Below are 26,114 nucleotides of genomic sequence, written 5' to 3'. Positions count from 1 at the left end.
CAAGTATCCGTCAGAGCCGCTCACTGCGCAACAACAGGAATATGATCACAAAGGGGAACATGATGAACAGAGCAAATACAGATAATATATTTATACCATAATAAGAAAAACATTCAACACTACAAGTCATCAGCAAAAGCGATATTAAACAGATGTGTTTTTAACAAAGATTTAAACGAGTCCAAAGTATTACAGTTTTTAATGTGAGTTGGTAGATTGTTCCAAAGTTTAGGAGCACAAATGACAAAAGAACGGTCGCCAAAAGAGTTGCTAGATCGTGGTTCCTGAAGAAGATGAAGATTGGCTGAACGAAGTCCAGTGCGCCCAGGTATATAAATGTGCAGAAGATCGGCGATATATGACGGTGCAAGTCCGTTTTGTGATTTGAAAACAAAAGTGAGGATCTTAAATTCAATGCGTTGTTCAACAGGCAACCAGTGCAAGTCAATTAGAATTGGAGTGATGTGCGAGCGTTTCTTTGTGAGGGTGATGAGGCGAGCGGCAGTATTTTGAACCAATTGCAGACGACGAAGTTGTGATTGTGGAAGACCGTACAAAAGAGAATTACATGTGTCCAAGCGAGATATTACAAGAGAATGAACAATGAGTTGAGTTGCTTCTGTTGTGAGATATTTGCGTATCTTGCCGATGTTACGGATTTGATGATAGGCAGCTTTGAGAGTGGACCCAACTTGCAGTTTATGAGTTTATGTCCGAGTCAAAGATGACACCCAGATTTCGTGCATCACAAGATGGTGTAATTTGCGATTCTCCGATGACAATGTTACTAATTTTGGTATCATTGAGTTTAAGAAAGTTTACACGCATCCACATTCTTATTTCCTCGATGCAAACTTCAATGCGAGCAATACTTTGAGAAGATTCAGATGGTTTAAAAGCAAAATAAATCTGGGTGTCATCTGCGTAAAGATGGAATTGCAGATTGTGCCTTCTGACTATGTCACCAATGGGATGAGTGTAAATTGTAAACCACTGCGGCCCCAACACCGATCCCATAGGCGTAGATCCCGGGGGGATGGGGGGGGGGGGATTTATCCCCCCCCAATATTTTGTCAGGGGGGGATGGTCCATACAATCATCCCCCCAATGTTGACGCCTAATAATGGGTTTCTGACCAAATTAACCTCATATTTGCCCATTTTAGCCCCAAAAGTGCAAATTTTCGCGCGCTTCGCGCGCATTTATTCCACTTTTACACCATATTTCATCAGTTTAGCTTCAAAATAGCAAAATTTTTCGCGCGCTTCGCGCGCATTTGTACAATAAGCTTATTCTGTCGCCAAAAGATGCTGCATTTACTATACTTTCAGAATGTTTTCCAACTCCATCCCCCCCAATGTCAAAAAGAAATCTACGCCACTGCCGATCCCTGCGGTAAGTCAAATTCAAGTGTGCATGGCTCCGACATGGAGTTGCCGATGACAACACGCTGAGAACGATCACTTAGGTATGATTTAGCCCAGGATAACGCAGTGCCACTCAAGCCAATATAATCATGCAGCCTTTTCAAAAGAATTTCTGAGTCAACAGTGTCAAATGCTGCAGATAAGTCTAACAAAATAAGAGCACAGATATCCCCACTGTTCAATGCACTCAAAATATCACTCTGGACGCGTAACAAAGCAGTCTCAACACAATGACGTTTCTTGTAAGCAGATTGATAGCATTCTTGAAGCTGGTTTCTTTCCTGAAAATCGGATATTCTTGCTGAGACAACTCTTTCAATGAGTTTGGAAATCCAAGGCAAGTTCGACACGGGCCGATAATTTTTCAGATCATCTTGATCGAGACCCGGTCTAACATGCGCCTCCTTCAAAACAGCAGGGACAGAGCCAGACTGCAGGGAAGTGTTAATCAAGTGGGTGAGAGCTGGAAGGAAGATGTCAATACCTTCTTTAACAATCCATGTCGGGACAGGGTCCAATGAACAAGACTTGCTTGGAGAGTTCATAATTATTTTCCTTACTTCGTCCTCTGTTGTCAAGGTAAAATGATCCAAACAGATATTCGTTGATACATCTATGCAGGTAGAGGTAACAGTTGGAGGAAACAAATCGCGAATAGTTTTGATTTTCTTTATAAAATAGTCCGAGAACCTGTTTGCAAGAGCTTCATCAGAAGACGATTTTGGAAGAGGTGAGTCTTTGCTTCGATGAAGAAGTTTATCAAATGTCTTGAACATCTGCTTTTGATCGTTGGCAGATTCATTTATCAGCGCGGAGTAAAAGTTGACCTTGGCATTGCACATGAGACCGATGACAAACTGCCGTTGTTCAGAATACAGTTGCCTATCAATCTCCAGCTTCGAGCGACGCCATTTCTTCTCCAGCTGTCGCCTCTTGTGCTTTGCCTCGCGTATCTCGTCATTATACCACGGGGAGAAAGGTCTAATTATGACAGTGCGAGTTTTAGCAGGCGCATGCATATTGAAGATGTCAGTGAGAGATTTGTTGTATTGATCAACAAGATGAGACATATCAGTGATCTCGGACAGGTTGGTCGAAAAAGCTGAGCTGCAGAAGTCAGAACAGAAGTCAGTGATGTTGATAGCCTTCAAGTGGCAGGTGGTGATAATCTTTTTCAGTGTAGGAGGGCGATTCATGTTCAATTTACAAGCAAGCACAAAGTGATCAGAAAATCTTTCTTTAACTATGGTATGAGCAAGAATAGATTCACCCTCTCTTGAGATCACTAGGTCCAACATGTGGCCCAGATAATGAGTTGGTTCAGTAACATGCTGCAACAATTCATAAGAGGAAAGAACATCAACAAACTGAATTGTTTCAGGATCGTCAGGCACATCCATGTGGATATTAAAATCACCTGTGATGAGGCTTGATTTATGAAGAACATACAAATCCATTAAAGTATGGAAATCATTGATGAAGTCATTAAATGAACAGCCTGTGCTTTTCTTCTGTGGCCGATAAATAATAACAAGGCGCAGAGATTGTGAGATATCTGAAATTTCACAATGAATTGATTCAAAAGATTTTAACTGGTCAAATTTGTGAATAGCGATGTTCATGTTTGATCTAAACAGAAGACCCACTCCCCCACCACGTTTGGACACGCGGGGAATATGGTTGAATGTGTAACCATCAGGAGTGAAATCCGCAGTAAAATCATCAGGTTTTAGCCAAGTTTCTGTAATGGGCCAAGTAAAAGGCCAAGTAAAATTAAAAAAAACATGTTTCAAAAAGGAGGAAGAGGGGGCTTTTTATTTTTCATCGTAAAATTGGTGCTAATACCCATAATTAGAACTGTTTTAGCGCTCACAATAATGCCCGGAAAAAACAGGAGGCCTATTTTTACATCTTGTCCCAGGGGGGCCACTGGTCATTGACCAGGGGGTATCATGCGTGGCCAAAGATTCAAGTAAAAAGGGTCTTTTTTCATGATCAGGCCCTGTACTTAAGTATCGTGAATAGGGTCTCTAAAACAAGGAAATTTAAGAAAAAGGGTATACCTTGTACAATAAATCATAGTGTTTTGGGTCCTTTGAGACAAATGTAGTATGGAATAAAGGTAAAAGGGGTTAAAAAGGGGTTTCGAGTCAAAACATGACTGATTTATTTGCTTCTAATAGGGGCAAAAATACTGTCAATACTTATTTAGGGTATAAAATTGCACTTGTCATACTTGTTTAGGGGTGCATTTTCAGACCTCGTAAATACTTGTTTTGGGTGCTATTTGAGAATTCGTAGCCACGCATGATACCCCTTGTCAATGACCAGTGCCCCCCGGGCATCTTGTTCAACGAGATAGGCCTCCTCTAATTATCACAAAACCTTCCAAAAGTGTTTCTTGTATATTAGCAAGGCTATAGAAAGCATCTTTACTCCCTAGAGACATATTTTTTTAAAAGTTATAACTGAATTTCAAAAAATAAAAATATAAATTGAAGAAACATCAAAAAAGGAAGCGGGAGAAGACGCGAAACATGATTATTTTTTTATTCGGCCTAACCAAAAATTATTCAATATTCATGTAAATATTTCTGTGCAACTTTGGTCATGCGCTATTATAGTGCGACTTCCTAAGGTATTTGGCTACAAACTGGAAGTAATACCTACATGACCGTTGACCCCAATGACCTTTGACCCAATGACCTTTGACCCCAATGGATGTATGCAAGTAATGTCATGCTATATAATAATTTGTGGAATGACTTAGAATTTTTAGTAACAGAACAGAAAATCACATCAGCCATAATGACCTTCGTATGACCTTTGACCTCAAGGCTAATGCATATGTCAAGTGACGTCATCTTGCTGTGTAATTCGTGTAAGGTGTAGCAATTTTAGTAAAGATAATAGGAAATAACATTTTCGGCCATAATGACCTTTCCATGACCTTTGACCTTGAGTTGGTCATGTGACATTTGTGCCACCAGCTTTTGACCAAGTAACATTGTTGTACTATATATATTTGCGACAGCATCAGCATTTTAGGGTATTTGGTCATATACCGGAAGTATCCCCTTAATGACCTTTGACCCCGATTCTGGACAATAACTTTTAGACACTGGGTATAGCTGATGCATGTACCAAAGTGCCATCATTGTGCTGTGTAATTTGTGGAAGGAGTAGCATTTTTAGTGAAATCACGTTTTTGGCCATTGACCGGAAGTGGATGACCTTTGACCTGAAGTTGATCATGTTTCATTTGTCCCCCCACCCAATGGTCCTAATGACCAACTATGGTGAACATGGCTCAAAGCATATGGCTACGGTGGCTCATTATAAGATTGACAGAAAGAAACAAAGAAACAAAGAAACAAAGAACTTGACAGAAACAGACCTTAGCAATTTTGCAAATTGCTAAGGAACAATGTTAGACCCATGCATGGACATGGCTCATGGGAGCCAGTCAGTGCACCTCACGTGGAGCGAGAGCCAGAAACAAAGTATAGTTCAATACAAACCATGAATACATCATATTTCAACAAGCATAAATAAATACAGTACACACACTAATCACATACATGCCCAACCAGGAAGTGACTGCGTGCACACAGACCAAAAACAACAATGTGAGGTCCACTGACATGGCTCCAGGGAGCCAGTCAGTGCATCTCACATCAATACAAATCAAGCAACATATTGTACCATGGATAATAATGATGAAAAATGACACTGTCATAAATAAATACAGTACAATAATAATAATCAAATCAAATAGAGTAGGTGGCCAGACTGAGTGCACCCAGCCCCTTCCCAACCAGGAAGCGACTGCGTGCACACAGACCAAAACAATGTGAGACCCACTGACATAGCTCCAGGGAGCCAGTCAGTGCACCTCACATTGAGCAGGGGCCAAAACAAAGTATAATTCAGTACAAATCAAGCAACATAATATATCAAGGATAATGATGATGAAAAAATAACACTGTCATAAATAAATACAGTAAAATAATAATCAAAATAGACTAGATGGCCAGACTGAGTGCACCCAGCCCCTTCCCAACCAGGAAGCGACTAGAAGATTAGAAGAAGAAATATTTATTTCCTTGACTTATTTTTATGCAAATATTACGGCAAATGTGCTTAAGGGTCCCAAATGTGATATTACCTGCACCCTAATATAGGAAGAGGGTGGGGGTGGTCGGTCGGATCCGATATCGCCATTTGACGTTGCCATTGGAAAACGTGTAGTCATGATTTTTTCACAAACAATTCTAAATATGTTATGTGGTGTCAAATCAATATGTTAATTCTAAAAACATATTACTGCACAGAAAGAGTATCTTAACGCCGGTAGTTAAATCAGTTCACTTGTTTATTTACGTTATCGTGTCAACTACCACGAGCATGATGGGAAGGTTGATTAACTACATGGTTGACATCCTACGAATACATCGAATACATTAAGGGCGCATAACACTATACTACAGTCACCCTTGTAGTTTCGTCAGCCTCGTACGTCACGTGTCGCGTGTCCTATGCCATCTGTATAGGAACTAAAGATTATTAGCGCCACCATTTGCATATTACCCCAGAACAAAACTATAATATTGAAGACCGAATTAAAAAGACTAGTTTGCGTATGACGTCCTGCCAACTAGACCTAAAATGCCGTACTGCGCAGGTCAGCAACCGACAATGTGCGCCTTTGCCCTGACGTCAGACGCAAACTAGTCTTTTGTAATTCGGATTTTGATTGTAGATAAACACTAGACATAGCTGTGGTCTAATACCACGAACACAGCCGTGTTGTGACCCCTTAATGACCTTTGACCCCAAGATATATGGAAACCATTATGCAGTTACTGTCCGTTTTTCCTATTCAGTGCACACACAGCGCTCCAATTGATGATTAACCTCTAGCTCACTCACTGTACTTCCGGGACTGTACTGTATGTATAGGCAAAGGACTAGTTAGTGGGCTGGTGGGAAACCCTTCACCCAATAATAACCATAGAAGCTCACATGTGAATTATAGTGTTCATCCTTAACATACTACAATTTGAAGTAAAAAATGTCACGGGAAAGCTGTTGTCGAGCTGTTTTCCGGAACAGAGTCTTCCAAAATGTCATAACAGTCGGGCGTGTAATTTCAATGGCAAATTGTGCTCACAGCTGACTCGCGATAGCTCCAACATCGAACGAGCACCATCGTGTGATCGGTTTGATCAATTTTCGCCATAGAAGCTGTAAATAAACTTCAATTCTTTCCCTCTATGGTCATCTAAAAATGATTAAAATGTGATTTTGGGAAGATGTTGTCGAGCCCTCCCAAATATGGAGTACTGACTGCCCGATAGGGAGCTAAAAATGGAAAAACTTTTTCCAAACCGTGTTAAGTCCAAAATCACATGTTTCTCATTTACTGTTGTAACACGATCACAATAACTGTGTTACGAGCCGTACTTGACTCAAGGCCAAAATCACCTTTTACCCGAACTCACACGAATGCACAACACAAATACACTGTTCGTTTAAGCTAACAAAATCTAAGTCTTTAATTGAAAGCAAGTTTCGTTTGGTACAATATAATGACTACAAATGCACATATACATTAATCAAATATAATCACTCTTTATCTATTTTGTACTTAGCCAGCATTCTTCTTCTTGGTGATCATAAAGTTCTTGTAATGTTCTGGACGACTGATGTAATATATCCCTATTCACTTGTCCTGCGACAATCAGCGAAGTCCTTTGTACACTTGCAAGTTGCATTGATAACTCCTTGCGTATAAAATCCTTACACGAAAATGGTGTTCTCCAAACACGTTTACAACTCCTTGCGCAATTCTCCTATACTAAACTCCTTGCGCTGTCCTCCTATGCTAAACTCCTTGCGCCGTTCTCCTATGCTAAACTCCTTGCGCAGTTCTCCAAATTTAACTCCTTGCGCTGCTTTCTCCAAACTTGGTGCTATTTCCACCTTTCACACAATATCTTCAGGAAGCAGGACTGCGATGCAGTTGTCCCCACTTATTTTGACAGTTGCGTTGAATCAAAATACCAGACTTCAGCAAGTCGACAGAAGAATATATTTCCTTTCTTGGAAGAATAACGTTCTTTGACGTATTCTAGATCTTCTCCGACAACACTGGTAAATAGTAGCACTTTGACTACATAAAATATTTCTGGTTTGTAATTTCCTTTCTTTCAAGGAATTGGACTGTAAGCATAGCCCAGATCAACACTATCAACTGTGACAATAATTGTGTTTACATTTCTTATATATCAAGCATGGGAAAAACCCCATTCTATTATGGGCCATTTACTACCTTCACATTATGCTCAATCTGGGAAATTCCAAAGTCTTAATTATAACATAAACCTTTCACATGACATCACTTCCTGAGGGGAAATCCCATTACATCACTTCCTGAGGGGAATCCCATATATGATGTCATCTCTTTACAATCTGAAGGGGTTTCCAAATATTCCAAATTAGATATGATTCAACTTGTTTTGCTCAATTTGAGAGGGGAATTCCCTAAAATGTCATCACTCATGTAACTTTGTAAACAAAGATAAATCATCAAATTAAATTACTCAGGGCACATCACAACTGTGACAAGTTTGACATGAGTTGTACCATCAACATGGCTGGATAACAATAAACAGACTATTGTTCTCATTTCGGAAACAAAGACCACGTTCACTATTGTTACTGTTCGTTTGCTTTGTAATGGTGCATCCAACTGAAATTATAATACCTATTTCATCACGCACATTGAAATATCGCACAGGTAAATCAGAAACATATGTGTATGGATTTAACCAGGGCTATGAGACACATCCCTGATTTAACATAGTTGAGCTGTTTTCAACGAAGTTTATCTTGGTTTAATGGGGTTTAAGTCCTGCAAAGGTCGTGGTGAATTCTGCTGTGGACACGACTGCATAATGTCTCATAGACATTGGATAATGTGCACGTGGCATTGCTCTGCCATGGCAGAATGGGCGTTTTAATGCATTTTTTGTCTCGGACCGGAAGTGACCCCTAAATGACCTTTGACCCCCCCCCCCAAAAAAAAAAATCATGTATAAAATATGTAACATCAATTCAAGTGTGAATATACCGTTACTATGCTATGTTTTCCTTGTCTGATAAAATTTGTTGAAGGTATTTGGTCTTATACCGGACGTGACCCCTTAGTGACATTTGACTTTAATCAAAAAAATACAACATAAACATTGGGTAAACACAATTCATGTGTGAACATATATACCATTACTCTCCTGTGTTTTTCTCAGCTGATACAATTTTTTTTTAATATTTCGATTTATACCGGAAGTGACCCCTTAATGACCTTTGACCCAAAATCTGTGTACAACACATTGACACTGGGTAATAACAATGCATGTGTGCAAATGGCGTCACTGTCCTATGTAATTTGTTTGAGAAGATGCATTTTAAAGGTATTTCGTTTTATACCGGAAGTGACCCCTTAATGACCTTTGACCCCAAATAAAAAAAATCACATATACACTGGGTAATTGCAACTCATATGTGAACATACCGTTACTGTCCTATATTTTCCTTAGCTAATAAAAAATTGAAGGTATTCCGGAAGTGACCACTTAATGACCTTTGACCCCAAATCTGTGTACACCCTATAGACACTGGGTAATTACAATGCATGTGTGCAAGTAGCGTCACTATATACTACCTAATTTGTAGGAGAAGATACATTTTGAGTTGAAATCACGTTTTTAATTCCTATGACCCCTGCGTGACCTTTGACCCCACAAGTTTCACGTGACATGTAGGGGCATGGTCAATAATCATTGTGACCAAGTTAGGTCAAAATCGATGTAAGAAAGAAAGAAAGAGTCACGGCTGTGTAATTATTTTTTACCAGGTTCGCCATTTTTCCGTGTTCCGTGCACAAAACGCTCTAAACGGGGTTTTCACCCTGCAAGCAAAAATACCATATAAACATCAAAAGTGAGTGAATGTTCTTAGTCATCCAGTAGTTTCAAACAGAGTTTTGGAATTAAATCTAATACTGAAACTTACTTTTTTGCAACTATTGCGACGTTGCGTCTGGAACCACCAGACTTCATCAGCGTGACCAGCCCAGCGGGTCCCTTGCCTGATGAAGTCTGGTGGTTCCAGACGCAACGTCGCAATAGTTGCAAAAAAGTAAATTTCAGTATTAGATTTAATTCCAAACATCAAAAGTGTTACCCGAAGAAAGCGTTTGATTATGATCAGACACAAACTGCCCTTTTGTTTAATATTGTTTTACCCATAAACGTATAAAGCATGTACGCATGTTGCAGTGCATTTTGTGTGCCCCCATTACATTTAAAAATACTTAGTTCGTTGTATGTTCTTCTACATTTATGTTTGCAGGTTCACTACGTCAAATGGTCGCATTTATGGCCGTAAAAACTACGAACCAGAAAGGGGCTCCTGGCGACGTTGTTACATTTCAGGAAACGGAAACCAATATCGGCAACGCTTTCGACACCACAACTAGCACATTCACCTCTCCCGTGTCAGGTCTTTTCGAATTTAATTTCCATATCAGCATTAAGCAATACAGTTATCCTGTTATCTCACTGATGAAAATATCTAAGAAAAACGGGGTTAGTGTGATTATTTCCACGTTCGAATCTCCAGAGAATAACCTCCATATTTCGAGTAATACTGCCTCGGTGCAGTTGGATGCCGGCGATAAAGTACAGTTGCAATTTAAAGCACGGTCGGGTGCTATTAAGAACAGTAATTATGGTATTAACGAACAGTTTAAGTATTCTAGCTTCTCAGGTGTCATGTTGTATTAAACACAGAAAGTCCAAAACCAGAAATTAGTCGTCAATAGAGCACTTCTTTAATACCAGAAAACCTTCGCAAAAGTAACCACGACTACGTCATCATCGATGCGCACACCAGTACTGCGCAATTCAAAATGCGCAATGACGATCTGCGCATCCAAGATGACGTACTTTGCAAAGGATTTAAGGGAAATACTAAAAAGGTTAATTAAGAAAGAAATGAATATTATTAAATAGCCATATTTGTTCTCTCTCAATCAAAATATGGCCTCCGCAATCCCTCTAAAAACAGAATGCAGTGACTGTGGAGTATTTCAGCTTTATTTGAGGGCTCGGTACCATTACAATTGTAAATATCGGTATAATCGTGAACATGATAAACTATAAAACTGAGCATTTTCAGAATAGGGTAAAGTCTGGTAAAAGCAATGATTTCTGAGATAAGTATTTTGGTCTGGTAAGAGCAATGATATCTGAGAAGAGATTGACTGGGGCCAAGCGCCATAACAATTACTGTCTTTGTCTTGCAATTATTACATTATATCACGTGGTACTTAAACTTTGGTAAATTGATATGGTACCAGAGCGTTGTTTCTAGATCTGGTATTTTAAGCCATTGCTTATTAATGTTAATATACTAGTAATTATTAATGTAAAGATACTGATATTGTATTGTATTCTATTCTTAAAGCCATATTGTAACATTTTCATACAAAATATCAGATATGCCCCTTTTAATTTTGAGCCGTACAAGTGAGGTAAAGCAAAGAAAATTGGAATTTACTTTTAGCGCCGATGTCGCCAATGCGTGTTACTCTTTCGGTTGTGATACGGTACGATCCTTTTATCTGTGTGTGACCGTCCCGCACGCCATGTATGCACTGTGTTTAACATCGCGTACGCGTTCGACTATTATTTCCATCGTAATAATTATACGAGACGGTTCCAGCGATTTATTCACAATCTCGGATTTTGACAAAACTACAGCACCTAGAGTCTTGATTTTGCAGGGTATGCCAGTTTAATAAAGTACAATTTAATTTTGAAAAAATAAGACTTTTCAAAAACATTGAGGCGTCCTCCTCAGCAAATGTTACAATATGGCCTTAAATTTTTAGACAATACTGAGGCGCCAGATTAATTTTCAAATTAAATACCCCATTCCCATTTCACATTTACAGTCCTTACCGTTAGTCTAAAATACAGCAGCTGATGCATGTGGTGTGCGTAACAAATTGACTAAAATCAGGATTTTTGAATGTGATTATTTGAAACTTTAAAACGCTCACAAAATCACAAAACTAACAAGTATGTTGAATAAATAATATTATTTTTTATCAAAAACCGTTGGTGTTCGACAATGAACCACACTGACTTACCTTTAAATATATTAAATACAGTATAAACTTATTATTACTAAGTCGACATTACAGTTTTAAATGCGCCGTGTTGGTTAGGCTCCGATCACTCAGCCAGCGTGAACGTTGAACGGCACATTATAAGGAATCACGGCAGCTGCGAAATTAACTTTCGCGTTCCGAGTGTATGGCAAGTAGTATGCACCAAGAGAGAAAGTCAATATCGCGCCTGCATTTTCCAGCATGAACTGACCAAATTGATCGACAAAGCACCTTTTTTGGATCAAGAAATCCCTCTTTTATTGCCGTTCGCCGTTTGCTAAAAGGTGTCCCTACCTACAATGCCCCCTCTCCCTCTTTGGAGCCTTATCGTATCCCTCAATTGGAACCATGAGAGGCAACTAGAACAACAGTTCGAAGGCGCCTTGAGACTGGCATGAAAAATAACAAAAACCATGAAAAGTAGGATTAAGTCGGGATTTATTAGTCTACAGTAAGCCAAAAAATTAAGGTACCAGTTATGTTCACCCCCTGTATATCCTAAACAAAGACATATATGTCATAATTGGAACCAACAGCCAATAGCTGCATCTTTTAGCTCGAATTTAAGACCTCATTGGTTGAAATTGTTCTAGAAATAAAAACACGACGATCCAAAAACCCAAGGAAGATGCGAATTTAAAAGTTGCAGTTTGCTCTATTGCATGCCCTGTTGATTTGTACACAAAGCGTTCGCGAAGAGAACTAGTGCCGTGATTCAATTGATTAGTACGTTAAAACTAGCGTCGTCCTTTCATTGATTAGAACATAAAAGTTTCAGATCACCGTTTCTTTAATTCTCAACCAAGTTCAACAAATAAGATCTTAAACCATACTTGTCTTTGTTTAGGATATACAGGGGTGAATACAACTGGTACCATGATTCTTTGGCTTACTGTATTATTGAGGTATGGCTACCTGTGGTAACGAGCCCTCGAAACTTATGTTTATTTTGATCTCTTATAATTTTGTTAAATGTCGACATTGTAACATGGTTATGGGTTTTATTAAATTTCAAGTTTCATCATGTAATTGTTCAGTTCTGTGTGCGTTATTCATGAAATTGTCTCAGCTTATATTAGTCGTTTAACTCTGTCTTTTAGAAATGTTTCCCACCCGGGGTGACACTCATTATAAGACCCGGATCAATTTTCATAAGGGTCATTTTCATATATCGAAATGCCAGAGAAAAAGTAAAAGAGTACACTCTAAATCACAGGGATTTAAATTCAAATCCAAAAGACTTACTTTCAAAACTTTCAGAGACTGTAGTTGCCAGTTCGTTTTTTTACAGGTTTATTATTATGAGCAAAAATCGTGTTTTTTCTTGATTATGTTTCAAGTATGTTGTTTATTTTCGGAAAAAAGTGACAGGGATGTTAGATTTGTAATCCATAATTACAGAAATCCAATCAAAATATCGAGTTCAACCCTATACTTACAGATTTTCTTAAATTTCAAAAATATTGGAAATCATGCATTTACTTCTAAACCGCTAATTAGCCGTAAAATTTGATATGCGCACTTGGCACATGCGTTACATTATAAAATTAATCCCGCATCTATTTGTGTGCCCGGGGCTGCCCGAAATTGCTGTTGACCAGAATGCTCCAGGGTCGGGTATTATTTTTACATTCTGCGTAAAATAAATTGTATTTCATTTAATTTTCTGTTTTAAAACTGCTATCTGAGAGTCTAGCATATATACATTTAATCGGTAGGTTTTTACATAATTACATACCTTTAATAAAATTGTATAAATTAAACTGATAGCATTCTGATCATTACGTAGGGATTTTATAAAATCTGTTTGTGTTCATAAAACTATAGTCATGCACTGCGGTAATATAACACATCCCATTGTCAGGACTTAGTACACGACTTCGTACTGCTATTGATTTTTAAGCGGGAACTTTGATTTTAGACATGGTACACGTTGACCATGCGTTGACTCAATTGTTCCCCTTCCACATGTACTTCTTTTGTTCAGTATCGCGGCAAGTATGATACTCACTTTGATGTAGTATTTGACCAGCTTCCATGTCTCTTAAGCGCGCTTCAGACTCCGTATTGTACGTACAATATTGTATGTACAATACTTTTCGTGACGTCAAAAAGTATTACACGTGCAATAAATAGTATGTACCGGGAAAATATATATTTTGCTACAATCATAGGTTGCTTAATTGATACGGAGTTGCCAAATTTCTAAGAGTTCTAAATTTAGTGAGTGCACGGAATGATGAACATCTTTTAATGTCTTCTTGTATTCAACCATGGTAGGTATCATAATACCTACCATGATTCAACTGTACTTGAATTATTATATAATCAATGGGCACCTTTTTAAAGTTAATAATACGTCGTATTAATACTAATATTAATAATATTAAAATTGTAATAATAATATAAATGGCACATTCAGATCTTATTTATTTATTTATAGATTTATCTATTTAGGCCTATTTATTTATTTATTTATTTATTTATTTATTTATTTATTTATTTATTTATTTATTTATTTATTTATTTATTGATTGATTGATAACTGATTGATTAATTGATTTAGAGATTCATTTATACTGATATTTAGTCATATATTGATTTAGAAAGTTTAAAAGTATTATTTGTAGGCCTTTGTATTTATTCTGGTTCTGATTTTATTGATACTGATATTTTTGTTAATTTTGAAAGTTTTGGCATAGCATTCGTTACATTATAACACGCTGTGTTATGAATTTGCAACACCTTTTTACATATTGATATCGTTGAGGCATGTTATGATAGGCCTACTTATGATCATCACAATACATCCATAAACGTGTTAATGCAGTAACCGTAGCGTTAGGGGCACGGAAGGCCCCCCCCCCCATTGATCTGAAATATTAGAAAATCCCATAGGAAAACTGCCGAAAACGGCTTGTGCCCCTCCCCTCATCAGAACCGGATGCAACGCCTTCTATACTTTTTCATTCATTAATTATAGGCGTATTAATAGTAATGCGTTGAGTTTTGAAAAAGTAATATCCGCCTTTTTTTCTTTCTTTTTGAAATGACATACGGTACTTGTTACAAAAACAAATCAGCATGGAAAAAAAAAAAATTCGTCAGAGGCAGATATTTGGCCTATTCAGTGTCATAAAGCTACAAAATAGACGATCTTTTAAAATCATTTTGAAATATTTTTTTAATATTTTTCAATCTTATTGTTTGTATTTGTAATGTTCACACAATCTGAACATGTGCTTGTAGGACAACGATTTTGAATTAAACATGTTAATTGTGATATTTTAATTCCCCTAGAACACCACAGTTAAGCGTCCAAAATTGTAAGTGGTTTTCTTTTATTTAACCTCATTATTTCGCTAAAATTACCCGAAAACCCTCCTAAGAGTTGTTGTTACTAATAAACATTTCATAATTTTGGGCAAAGGATAGCCAAATAGTTGACCGAAATCGTATATTTGCACCAATATTTGACTGAAATCGTATATTAACATTACCGCCCCTTCGTGGCTTTATTGCAAGCCAAAGTGTGAAACGAGATTACTTGAAATATATATTTCAGAGTTGAAAGAGTTTCAGCCCTACGAATATATTTCTGAAATATATCTCTCTGATTGGTTGATGGTCAAGAGGATTACGGCATCCTCAAAGCCTCTTGCTGTAATTCTCTAATCGATATCTATTATAGGACCGATCTTCTGAAATCCATACAACCGTGTCAAATGAAATAGTCTCGAATCATAATTTGTGCACGATACAACGTTGATACGTCAGATTTCGGAATTTTATTAAAAATAGGCATAAATCACATTGAACAGGTTGAATGCTGGCAAAAGTAGATAAAATAACTATGGGTCGAATTTACATTAATAAGTGTCCTGGGGCCAGGATAACATTTAGGACTCCTTCGAATTCTAAAACAATACTTCGCCAAATGTCCTTGCTTTCATTTTCTCATTTAATTTGTTTTAATTTTAATTAATTTCTTTATCCACTGGCTCTCTGGTAAATCCGGTATTGCCAAATATTTCTTGTCCATTACCCGTGTTAATCTATTTATTTATTAAAATGAACCATCTATTAAATTCCTATAATACAATGTATAGGCCTAGTGTATTTGATAACAAATTTGTTTTTATTTTTGATTGGAATTTGGGTTCCATTACACGATTTCATAATAAGATATGTTTGGGCATGGCGGAATTAGTATATGATTAAAAATAGACATACTCTTAGGCCCCCTTTTTTAATGTTTGTAGGCCTACATTATTGATATCAATATTTATGTACAAAATGCAAAAGAATGTATATATATTTGATTGTTTTGTAAACATTAAATTTGATGTTTACTCATAATTATGTCTGGAAAGTCAGGGAAAAACTAAGGAGTATCGGTATTTAGTTTCCTGGGAAAGTGGATCAGATGAGCAGTGAGTAAAAACATTTGCCCTAAATCTTTATTTGATTTTTATTGTTTTATGAATTTATTAGGCTACTACTAGTAAAGTGCAGAAAGAACCTCCAAACGCACTCTAGGATTTTTCATCAGCAGCAGTAGAAATTTCTCTTGCATAGATTTTCTGGTGACCTCGCTTGGATTTAGCAAACAATGAACCGTCAGGGTTATAGCGCGTTATTTAATCTGATTCAACTCGTCGTGGCACGTATATTTATTGCACGTGTAATACTTTTTGACGTCACGAAAAGTATTGTACATACAATATTGTACGTACAATACGGAGTCTGAAGCTAGCCTTACTTCCATGGTCTGTGTGACTTCTTATCAAGCAATACGTCTATTCACGGCAGAAATACCAAGTCAGGACTACTTATTTCATAAAGTTCAAGCAATAGTCTGCAGTACCATGATAATTCCAGTGCACAGTGGCCGAGTGTGATCCTTCATGGAAATAAGCTTACCCATTTATAAATTATATTATGTGTATACGCTACCGAAGTTACGTAATTAATCGGATTAATTACCATAGCAATAGGTGAAAACAATTTTCAACATATCGCGCTGCACTGCAAGCAGGTTACACTCATCATCTGTGTATGTCTGCAATCATAGATTGAATACAATGCCGGTCTTTTCAAAGATCCTAATCTCACAGGTGCAAGTGATCAGCATGATAGGGTTCAATGCAGCGGTACCGCATGAACGTATCAGTGCAGCGCGGTATATTCAAAAATTGTTTTCACCTATTGCTATGGTAGTTAATCCGATTATTACGTAACTTCGCCAGCGTATAGGCATGGCAGAAGCACAGACTACTACCTCGGCGATTGAAGATAATGTTCACATTGGCCCTTCGTGCACAACAATATGTGACCATCCAGGTCGAAACGCTCGTAAAGTCGGCCCCTGGTCAATTTTGTTTTCTTCCGTGTAGAAAACATATATCATAAGCTTTACAATGATATATCATTTGACTTCAAACAATATCCAGAAGCGGAGTTATTGCCTGTTAAACTTTGCTCCTTCAGTAAAAGGGTACATTATTTTGGTGCTATATTATTTCTCTTTTTCCACATCGCTGGTATTACATATCAAATTGTCATAATTGGCGGTCACTTCAAATCGTCCCCAAGTCAACGAGGTTCAGGAATGTCCTCTCATTGTTGATTGTAGGTTAACCCACCACTTGAACAGGATTTGGCCAGAGCAAACAAAGACTAGAGCTATTTGCTAACTCTATACATAAATATAAGCTTATTATCCTCTTCAACAATAGGATTAAAGATTGGCGTTTGACTCACGCTAAAATGAGAAACATGTCGGACAAACATTAGGTAAATATGAATACAACCTTTATTTTGCACTCTAACTCGAAATACAATTTGCCGACTTTAAGAGCGGTTTGAGATGGATGGTCACATATAAGCTTTTTCATGGAAGTTATAGTCACTGACATTGGCAATTACAGCATCTGGGATGCCATTCTGCAAAACAAATTCGTCCATATCACTTCATTCATTCGCTCGCCACCACACGAAATCGCAAAAGGAAGATGGCAGCTGAGCAGTCCAGGAAAACGTTTCGATTTGATCACGTACACGCACCATCGCGATTAGTTTAATGTTTAAGTCTTTCGAAAGATTTAAAAATAGATTTTCTTTTTCCCGATCCCAAAGAAAATTTTTAATCAAACCCCGAGTAAACTACATCTTAAAGACTTAAAAATTTACAAGCCTCAACTAAGATTTAAATTTTAAGTCTTTCTAATTTAGAGTGTAAAAAATATAATAAGAATAATTTCAGCACCGGGGATGACACGCCTCATAAGATCCGGGCCAATATTCATATTTTTGGGTCCTTTTCATATCTCAGTATGACCCACCGTGGTCAAATGAAATAGAAACAAGCAAATTAGACTATAATAAAACTATTTCTCCATCCGAGGTGAGACGCCTCATACGACCCAGGCCAAGAATGCCAAGAATGTACGACCCCTAGTGTTGTCGAATCAAAGAGAAAAAAGTAAAGAATAATAACTAAAATAATTTCTCCAATGCATTACATTTTAAACCAGAAATACACTATTTGTGCAATGGAAACTACAGCAAGATTGGATGTTAGATTATGACGTCAACACTGTAAAAAATATTTTATTTAACATTGAGTAAAAAGGTCACAGCTCAACAGTGGAGTAAAAAATTATTCAACATTGAGTATTTTTTACTCAATGTTGAGTAAAATATTTTTTACAGTGAAGAATGACACGTTAGACATGATGGTGCTTATTAAGATCGGATTATAAAGAGAAGGCCATCCCCGGAGGCCATCCATATTATACGCTGTTGCCAAGTTGACGCCCTGGATAGTCGAAGGTGTCGTCAATCAGAGGAACTGAGCTTCGGGACTGACCTAGTTCTAGAGAAGTTGAATTGTGCTCATCAAAAATAAATCACTTGCAATCAACAGATTATTATTCAACTGTTGACAAAATATTTTGTAAAAATGTTAGCCCAAAAAACGTATTTATGGTCCTTATAGTACCCAATATTTAAATGTTATTAAACGTTTTGAATAAATGTTTTAAGAACATTTTTGTGTTTGCTTGGATGGTAAGTTATTCGACTGACATTATATTTTCAAAAGCATATTTTTTTAGATCAAATTTAAGTTCGTGATGATTTTGTTGCAACTACGTATGATACCAAAGACAAGACATACACTTTTAGTTGAGAAATATTTCGATTCCTATCAGGAATCTTGTTCACTCTGGTGTTTCTAGATGTTTTTAAAACCGGCAACACTTCTGTCTGGTTTTGATTACGTCACCCAACTTTCTTGTGCCGAGTATTTATGATCATATGGTCATAAATTTTGTCCAGTCTATAAAGTAAAAGCGGACAAAGAGCATCCGAAACCCAAGAACCCCCCCCAAGACAGCAAGAAGAGGGGCATATTGTGAGTTCGTGAAAGAGTGCAGAACTTTACGGTGTTGGAACTGTTCATCAGGAAGGGACATGATAATTATACTGAAAACATTTTATTCATTATCAAGATAATAGATGCAGTTAAACATACAAGTAGGTCTAAATTGGGCTACACGAAAAAAAAAAATGTATTACATTAGATTATGACCTTTTCCAACATGCGCTATACAGAAGCTTCCCGGGGGGCACTGTAGTGGTGAAGGGGGGTATCAGGCGCGTCCGTAAATTCGAGTAAAAAGGGTATTTTTTCAGACTGGGGCACGTTACGTGCGTAACGTGAATAGGGTACCAAATTCATGTAAAATTCGTGTAAAAGGGTATGTTTTTGGAGCAATTTTGTGCTTTCTCCTTCATACTTGAAAAGTGAAAGAAAAGTCTGCGGTCTTCTCCCTACACCCCAAAAGCCATCCTTCAGCCTGTCCGCGATGACATCCCTACTGGACCAGCTAGATGGCTAGCATACTAAACACGAGGTCCCCGGACAAGGTCACAACCTGGCCAGAACATACAACCAATCAGCATGCGTTATGCCTTTTTCTTAACTGTAGAGTCAATATGAGGGAAAATATAAGAGGCTTTCTGATTGGCTGAACCTCTTTAAACTCATCAATATTCATGATAGTCTTGATAGCTTCCAGCCCAGACAATTTGGCGTGCAACCACGAACTTTGTAAACAAGTTGTGTGAAAGAACTTTTAACATTTTTTGTGAAATTTTACCGGGGTTCAGTATTTACAAACACGCCGATTGAATAATTTGGAACTATTTGCTGGCTTTCCAAATCAACGAGTTTCAGGATATTGGTTGGATTTACCATTAAATGCCAGCATGGTAAATGCTCTAGGATGTTTTAAATGGAGAAAATTAGGAAATAGACCAAGCGAGACTGGCCGTGTTCAGGTGTTTGTCTTCCAACTTCATAATGTGTGGTTTGCAATCGCCATGGTCGTCAATCATTGATTTGCATTGGACTTGCAGTTCAAAATTCTCTTGGAAATGTATAGAATTGGGTACATCCCAATCCCAAAAAATAAATTCTAATATTTCAATTCAAAGGGTTGGACCTGTGATCCAAAAAGGGGAAATTATTGGCACAAAAATCTTGAAAATATTGGACATACTGCATGACCTGTGAGGTAAGCTTTAACATGTTTCTTGAACCAGACTCTGGCTATACAGAACCGCCGGCATATTTTTTACTACAACACATCATAGATCATCAAAAAAAGCTCCTGAAGGCAGCAACTTCTTATTTAGGGTTAAAAGCACCTGTTTCTGTGTGTTTACTTGTTTAGGGGTAATAATTGCATCAATTACTTGTTTAGGGTTGGGGAAAAGACAACTACTTGTTTAGGGTAGAAAATCGTGCTACTTATACTTGTTTAGGGGTGAAAATTTCAGTCTCAGAAATACTTGTTTAGGGTGCTTTTTGAGAGTCCACGGACGCGCCTGATGCCCCCCTTCACCACGACAGGGCCCCCCCGAGAAGCTCAATGGCATACAGATAGATGAAGCTACAAATAACACTAGCAATATGCTCTGAGGGATATTGGACGATTGAGCGCTCACTAGGTTTTACCCACCAATGTCTGTCTAGTCCAGATACCTCAGAACACACAGTAGTGTAAAATGGTTTGAAAACTACCTCACTTGGCGAAATCGGACAACAGAGGTAAATGGTATCAAGTCAGATCCTGCCGAAAGCGTTTGTGGCATTCCACAAGGTTCAATCATTGGACCACTCCTTTCAAATGACCTCCCCGTTGTACACATGTTAATGTAAGCATGTATGCTGATGACACTGCCTTGTATATATCTAGTAATAATATTGATAACCTGGTAGACTCTGTTAATGAAGATTTGGTTAAAGTCAGCAAATGGCTGCTCAAAAACTTAGTTTAAATGTGGCAAAATCTGAGTCCATGTGTATTGCTTCAAGACTTCAAGTCAACGTGTAGCAGTTATTAAGGATCGTGACATGAATGTTCATACAAATGGTGTCAAATTTCAACGGATTCACCCATTAAAACACCATGGTATTATAGTCTTGGTATGACCAAGTAAAAATATTAAAAATAAAGTCCTTCCTGGTTTGTACACGCTTATGAAGGGTAAAGGTCTACTTCCAATGCAAACAATTTCACTTGTCTTCAAAAGTGTCATTGCCACACACATAGACTATTGTGATGTTGTCTGGGGGACCTGTGATGCCAAAAACTTCAAAATCGTGCTGCTGAAACTGTCACTGGTGCACACTGGTCTGATTCCAGTACAAATGCCCTAAATAAGTTAAATTGGGAGTGCACTCAGAAAAGGAAGTAATGAGTACTATATAAAATGTAACTTACGTGGTTCACAAATGTTGAATATTCCTAAACCAAACACTAAGTTTTAAAAAAGGAGCCGTAAGTTGTAACTCGCTAAATGATAATCGGATAGCAATGCTTGCACTGTATTTTTGCGGGACCTGCGAGCACACCAGACACATCAAATTGCATTTTGAATACGAGGAATGATATTAGATTGTTTTGAAATTCGCGATATAATTCAAATTTTATGGCAAATTATTAAAAAAATGTTGTTGATATTTTCATATAAACTTTATAAATCTAATGATTTGTACTTAAAGTGTATACAACTGGAAGGAAAAGCCGTCCATCATTTGAAAAATTTAACAATATGTCAAAGTGAAGAGGGTCAGGTTTTCATTCTCTGGAACATGTATTAAACATTATAAAACCCTAATAAACTATACGTAACTTTAGTGTATACATGTTGAGGGGCCAAGTGGACTTACGGTCTTCTTGCGCTCAGGTCTTCATGTGTACTTAAAGTGTATACAACTGGAATAGAAAGCCGTCAATCATTTGGAAATTTTGAAGAGTGAATCTCTTTTTCGATTGTGTAATGCCCCCGGTAATGCCTACAAAGTACCGTGGAAGGATCCCCTTTTAAAATAAATACAGATTAACCCGCCAAACTGTAGTCCCCAAATATGGCCAAAATTTGACATTTGACCCCTGTTGCCCTCTAGGGACATTTTTTGAATTTTTAAACATAGCTTATCGTTTTTTATGCATTTTCTGATCTGCAGACGTCGATTAGACGTAGATTTAAGGTTATGTTTTCGTAAGGAGTCACAATGGACAACAAAGAAACACACACAGGACCGTGAACATTGCATGATGAAACTTCAAATTTTTACCCATAACCATGTTACAATGTCGACATTTAACAAAATGATAAGAGATAAAAATTAAAATTAGTTTCGAGGGTTCAGTACCACAACTAATTGACGTTCTAATTACCTCTTACGGATTATGCAAGGTTGAGTGAATCTAATACATCTGGTTCTTAATATGTGACGTGCCATGTCAAAAGGAGACACTTTTGGGCAGGTTATCAATCTTTACATATCTTAAATTATAGAGATATTTTGCTCCACAGCGCCGTTTTCCCCAATGAAATTGGACATTCCTAAGCGAAGATATTGAGTTCGTAAGTTATGGTTTTATAAAATTGGAAATTGAGATATCGGCCTTTAAAAATATTATTGACAATGTTGAGAGTAGGAATTACCTTAAAAAATGTCTCAAAAAATACAAGATACCAGTTATTTTCCGGTCTGAAACTATCAGACAATATTTTAAACATTAATAACATCACAAATTCGCAACAAACCCAAATTGTGAAAAAAATCACCCCGGGCAGATTTTTGGCTATTTCTCCATTTATGATTCTGCCCAAAAGTGTCTTCTTTTGACATGATATATTTTATCCCAACATCGACAGATGCCGACAAAGATAAACTCGGAATGTTGCGTCTGACGCCAAAGCTGAGACGCGTCGTGATTGGTTGCTAGCCTATGGAGTACGGCGAATTATTGACACAATTTTAGATTCTGAGTTTATTTCGGTCGGCGTCTATAATTTTATCTTCATAACCTTGTTTTAATTTTTACTATGAGTATATTAAATGTGAAATAATTATTAAATATGAATTAGATTATGATTCATGCACTCTTAAACGAAAATGTTGTAACATACAATTTTTGAAATATCTCCGTATTACTTAAAATACGGTCAAATCCGGATTTGGGTTTTTGAATTAATTTTGAATTAGATAACGCTAATAGTTTAATAGAGGGCAGCAGATAAATTTCTTAACGGTGTTAATCGTGATAAGCAAACGAAAGAGGGCGATACACAGAGCTAGCTAACGGTGCAGGGCAGCATGGTTTCGCTGATCACCGGTAAACATTTGATATGCTGCCCTCTGGAGTTAAGTGTCAGTCCCTCGAATCCGGATTCGGCCGTCTGCCAAATTCATAACGACTTGTACCGAGATTTATTGCACTCCCCCATGCGGGTCTCGTAACAAGTGTACGTAGTTGTTAACTTATTTCATACACGAGAAATAATCACGTAATTATTTATATTTTTATAACTAAATAGTTACTAAAAATGTTGGAAAATCAGAGCAAATATAAATACACAGACCTCCAAAAAACGAACGCGTCCGAAAACACTGCGCGTTTTTCGCGGAGTGCGCCCCGTGCAATTATACACAATCAATACACTGAACTATGAGCATTCAAATTGGCATTTTTCCAATGGCCGCTACAACCGAATCCCACAATACTATGTGAGCTTAATTTAAATCACCCAATGGACCTTTATCAGTCAGATCAAATAAAAACCCTCAGGGTGGTAGTTTCCTAGGTTACTCAGCATGGGGAAATGTTATACTTTGTGGTTTGGTCTATTTCATGACCCAATGTCTACAACATTGGTAGTGGGGTATAGAGCTCAAACATACCTAATAAGAGTATGACCAGAGAGTTGATATTCTTGAGAGGGCACTCTATTCACGTGGTTTCTTTTCCAACGCTAAAAGATCACGAATTTTGGTGGTTTGCAAATGAAAAGTGTCCGCACTATCAATTGATTACGTAACTGTTATGAATAAGTTATTAGGTTTTTCAATGCAATCGCCTCGACCCATTAATACATATTATCTGTATTATCAAAGTACTTGGAACAGCAATCCGGTGAGTTCACTGAACTACGCCCTAATACTGATGGAGTTTTAACGGCGTTAATCCTCTCCATACACAGATGAACAAATACAATAGATGAAGGTCAACACGTATGACCTCCTATGTGACATGTTATATGTGATGTACAAAACCTGAATATCATAAAGATCAGTATTCGTTTGTGCATATGAACTGCACATTTACGTTGCTAAATATTACTCATCATATATAATGACAAATATTGGTATTATGGCAATACGGTATATACATTGTATATAAAACGACTAATAGATCCTACTATCATGGCGTCAGATCAATGTTCATCATATCCCGTATGTTTCTTAAAATTCATTCACCCATTTTATAGGTGCACAGGTAGATCCGTGTTTTTTTATTTTCATTTCCTTTTAATGAAAGAATTAAGGTTTTCCACTGCACGGGGGCCACAAGGGTGATACTAATTTTAATGCTATATTTTCAAAACGAATACGTGTTCCCGATTGGCTCTATAGCGATTTCACAAAAAAGGTATTTCTAGTACAATACAGCGTCGGAGCTGAGAGCGTAGCCTAAGTCATTATAGACTCCAAAAGGGCTCTCCATACACAAATGAACAAACACAAGGAGGGTAGTCTCCTCCGTGACCAGCTTGATTTCGATGGAGCGAAACCAAATTGGCTGCAGAGGAGACGGGTAATTTTGCCATGCAAATGAGGTGAGTGTCATAGCCCTGGTATGACGTTCCCGCGGGTACCCATACAATCATGTAAAAACGAGCTCAATGCCGCTTACCGCTGTAAATCGGCCAATCGCAAGCCTTGATTGTGTCCTTGATTGTGTCCTGCAATGCGCCTGCGCCACGTCGCTCAGCGGCATCATGCAGCGAGTATCTCATAATGTATACACCAGGCACAAAAAGAAACTCGTCAGTTATATTCATCCTTGCTGTTCAATAACTTGATAATTTTGGATTATTCTGAAATATACATTTTGTTAATTGGACTTCCCTGTCTCATTTGACACCCTGCTCGTGAAAAACGAACAAGAATTGACCAAGATATGCGCCTCCAAAGCCTCAAACCCCAAAATGAAAAGTTGCAATTTTAACGATTCAATTGTGCCTGTTACACTGTGTGCTTTATTGATTGGCCCGTGGTGCTTGTGTGCAATACAACGATGCGTTGAAAATGCAACTTTTGATTTTGGGAGGCGCATATCTTGGTCAATTCTTGCTCAATGTTCACGAACAGGGTGTCAAATGAGAAAGAAAAGTCCAATTAACAAAATGTATATTTCAGAATAATCCAAAATTATCAAGTTATTGAACAGCAAGGATGAATATAACTGACGAGTTTCTTTTTTGTGCCTGGTGTAGATTTGATATGATTTGATAGGGTAATGTAAATAAGCCCAACGCTCCTCGATCTATGTTGAACCATTTTTGATACCCGCACTAGCATGACTAGTGGCACCCACATTGATTAATGGTGGGGGGGGGTAGGTTGGGATGTTAGGTAAAAGCTTGGGCTTGACACAAAAGAAATCTCCATTTCAGTAAGTTAAAAATGGAAATAAGGCCTTAATATGATAATGGGAGAGTGACGAATACCCAAAATGGCTGTTCTGAGTAAACGGTGTTTGAAAATGTTGGTACTATTCCATTTGTACTTTTAAAATATTAGAACTTGCAAACCTGATCACTGAATTCGACAGATTGACGAATCGAGAAGTTTGAGCAAATTGAGTTAATGCATGCCTTTGACTATGTTCTCGCATACGGACCAACATTTTGAAACGCCATTTACTTAGACCAGCAATATTGCATATTCGTCACTCTGTCCAATTCTTTACGATATAATGTAACTGCAGGACAAAAAAACTCCAATAGTTGATGCTTTGGCTTTAGACAATCTCATCTCAGATATTATTGCTTTCACCAGACTCTCTCCTACTCTAAAATGC

General features: G+C 37.6%; 1 protein-coding gene across 1 annotated transcript in view; it reads left to right on the top strand.

The window, feature by feature from the left end:
* Positions 1-11,679, top strand: part of LOC140165170 (uncharacterized) — a 45,036-nt gene extending 33,357 nt beyond the window's left edge. Inside the window, exon 9 of the mRNA XM_072188610.1 lies at positions 9,843-11,679. Coding sequence (XP_072044711.1) covers positions 9,843-10,276 — 434 coding nt within the window. The 3' untranslated portion in view covers positions 10,277-11,679. The remainder of the gene's footprint in view (positions 1-9,842) is intronic.
* The last annotated feature ends 14,435 nt before the right edge of the window (positions 11,680-26,114 follow it).

This window comes from Amphiura filiformis, chromosome 11 (genome assembly GCF_039555335.1).
Source record: "Amphiura filiformis chromosome 11, Afil_fr2py, whole genome shotgun sequence".
Lineage (NCBI taxonomy): Eukaryota > Metazoa > Echinodermata > Ophiuroidea > Amphilepidida > Amphiuridae > Amphiura > Amphiura filiformis.
This window is presented reverse-complemented; position numbering and strand designations above follow the sequence as displayed.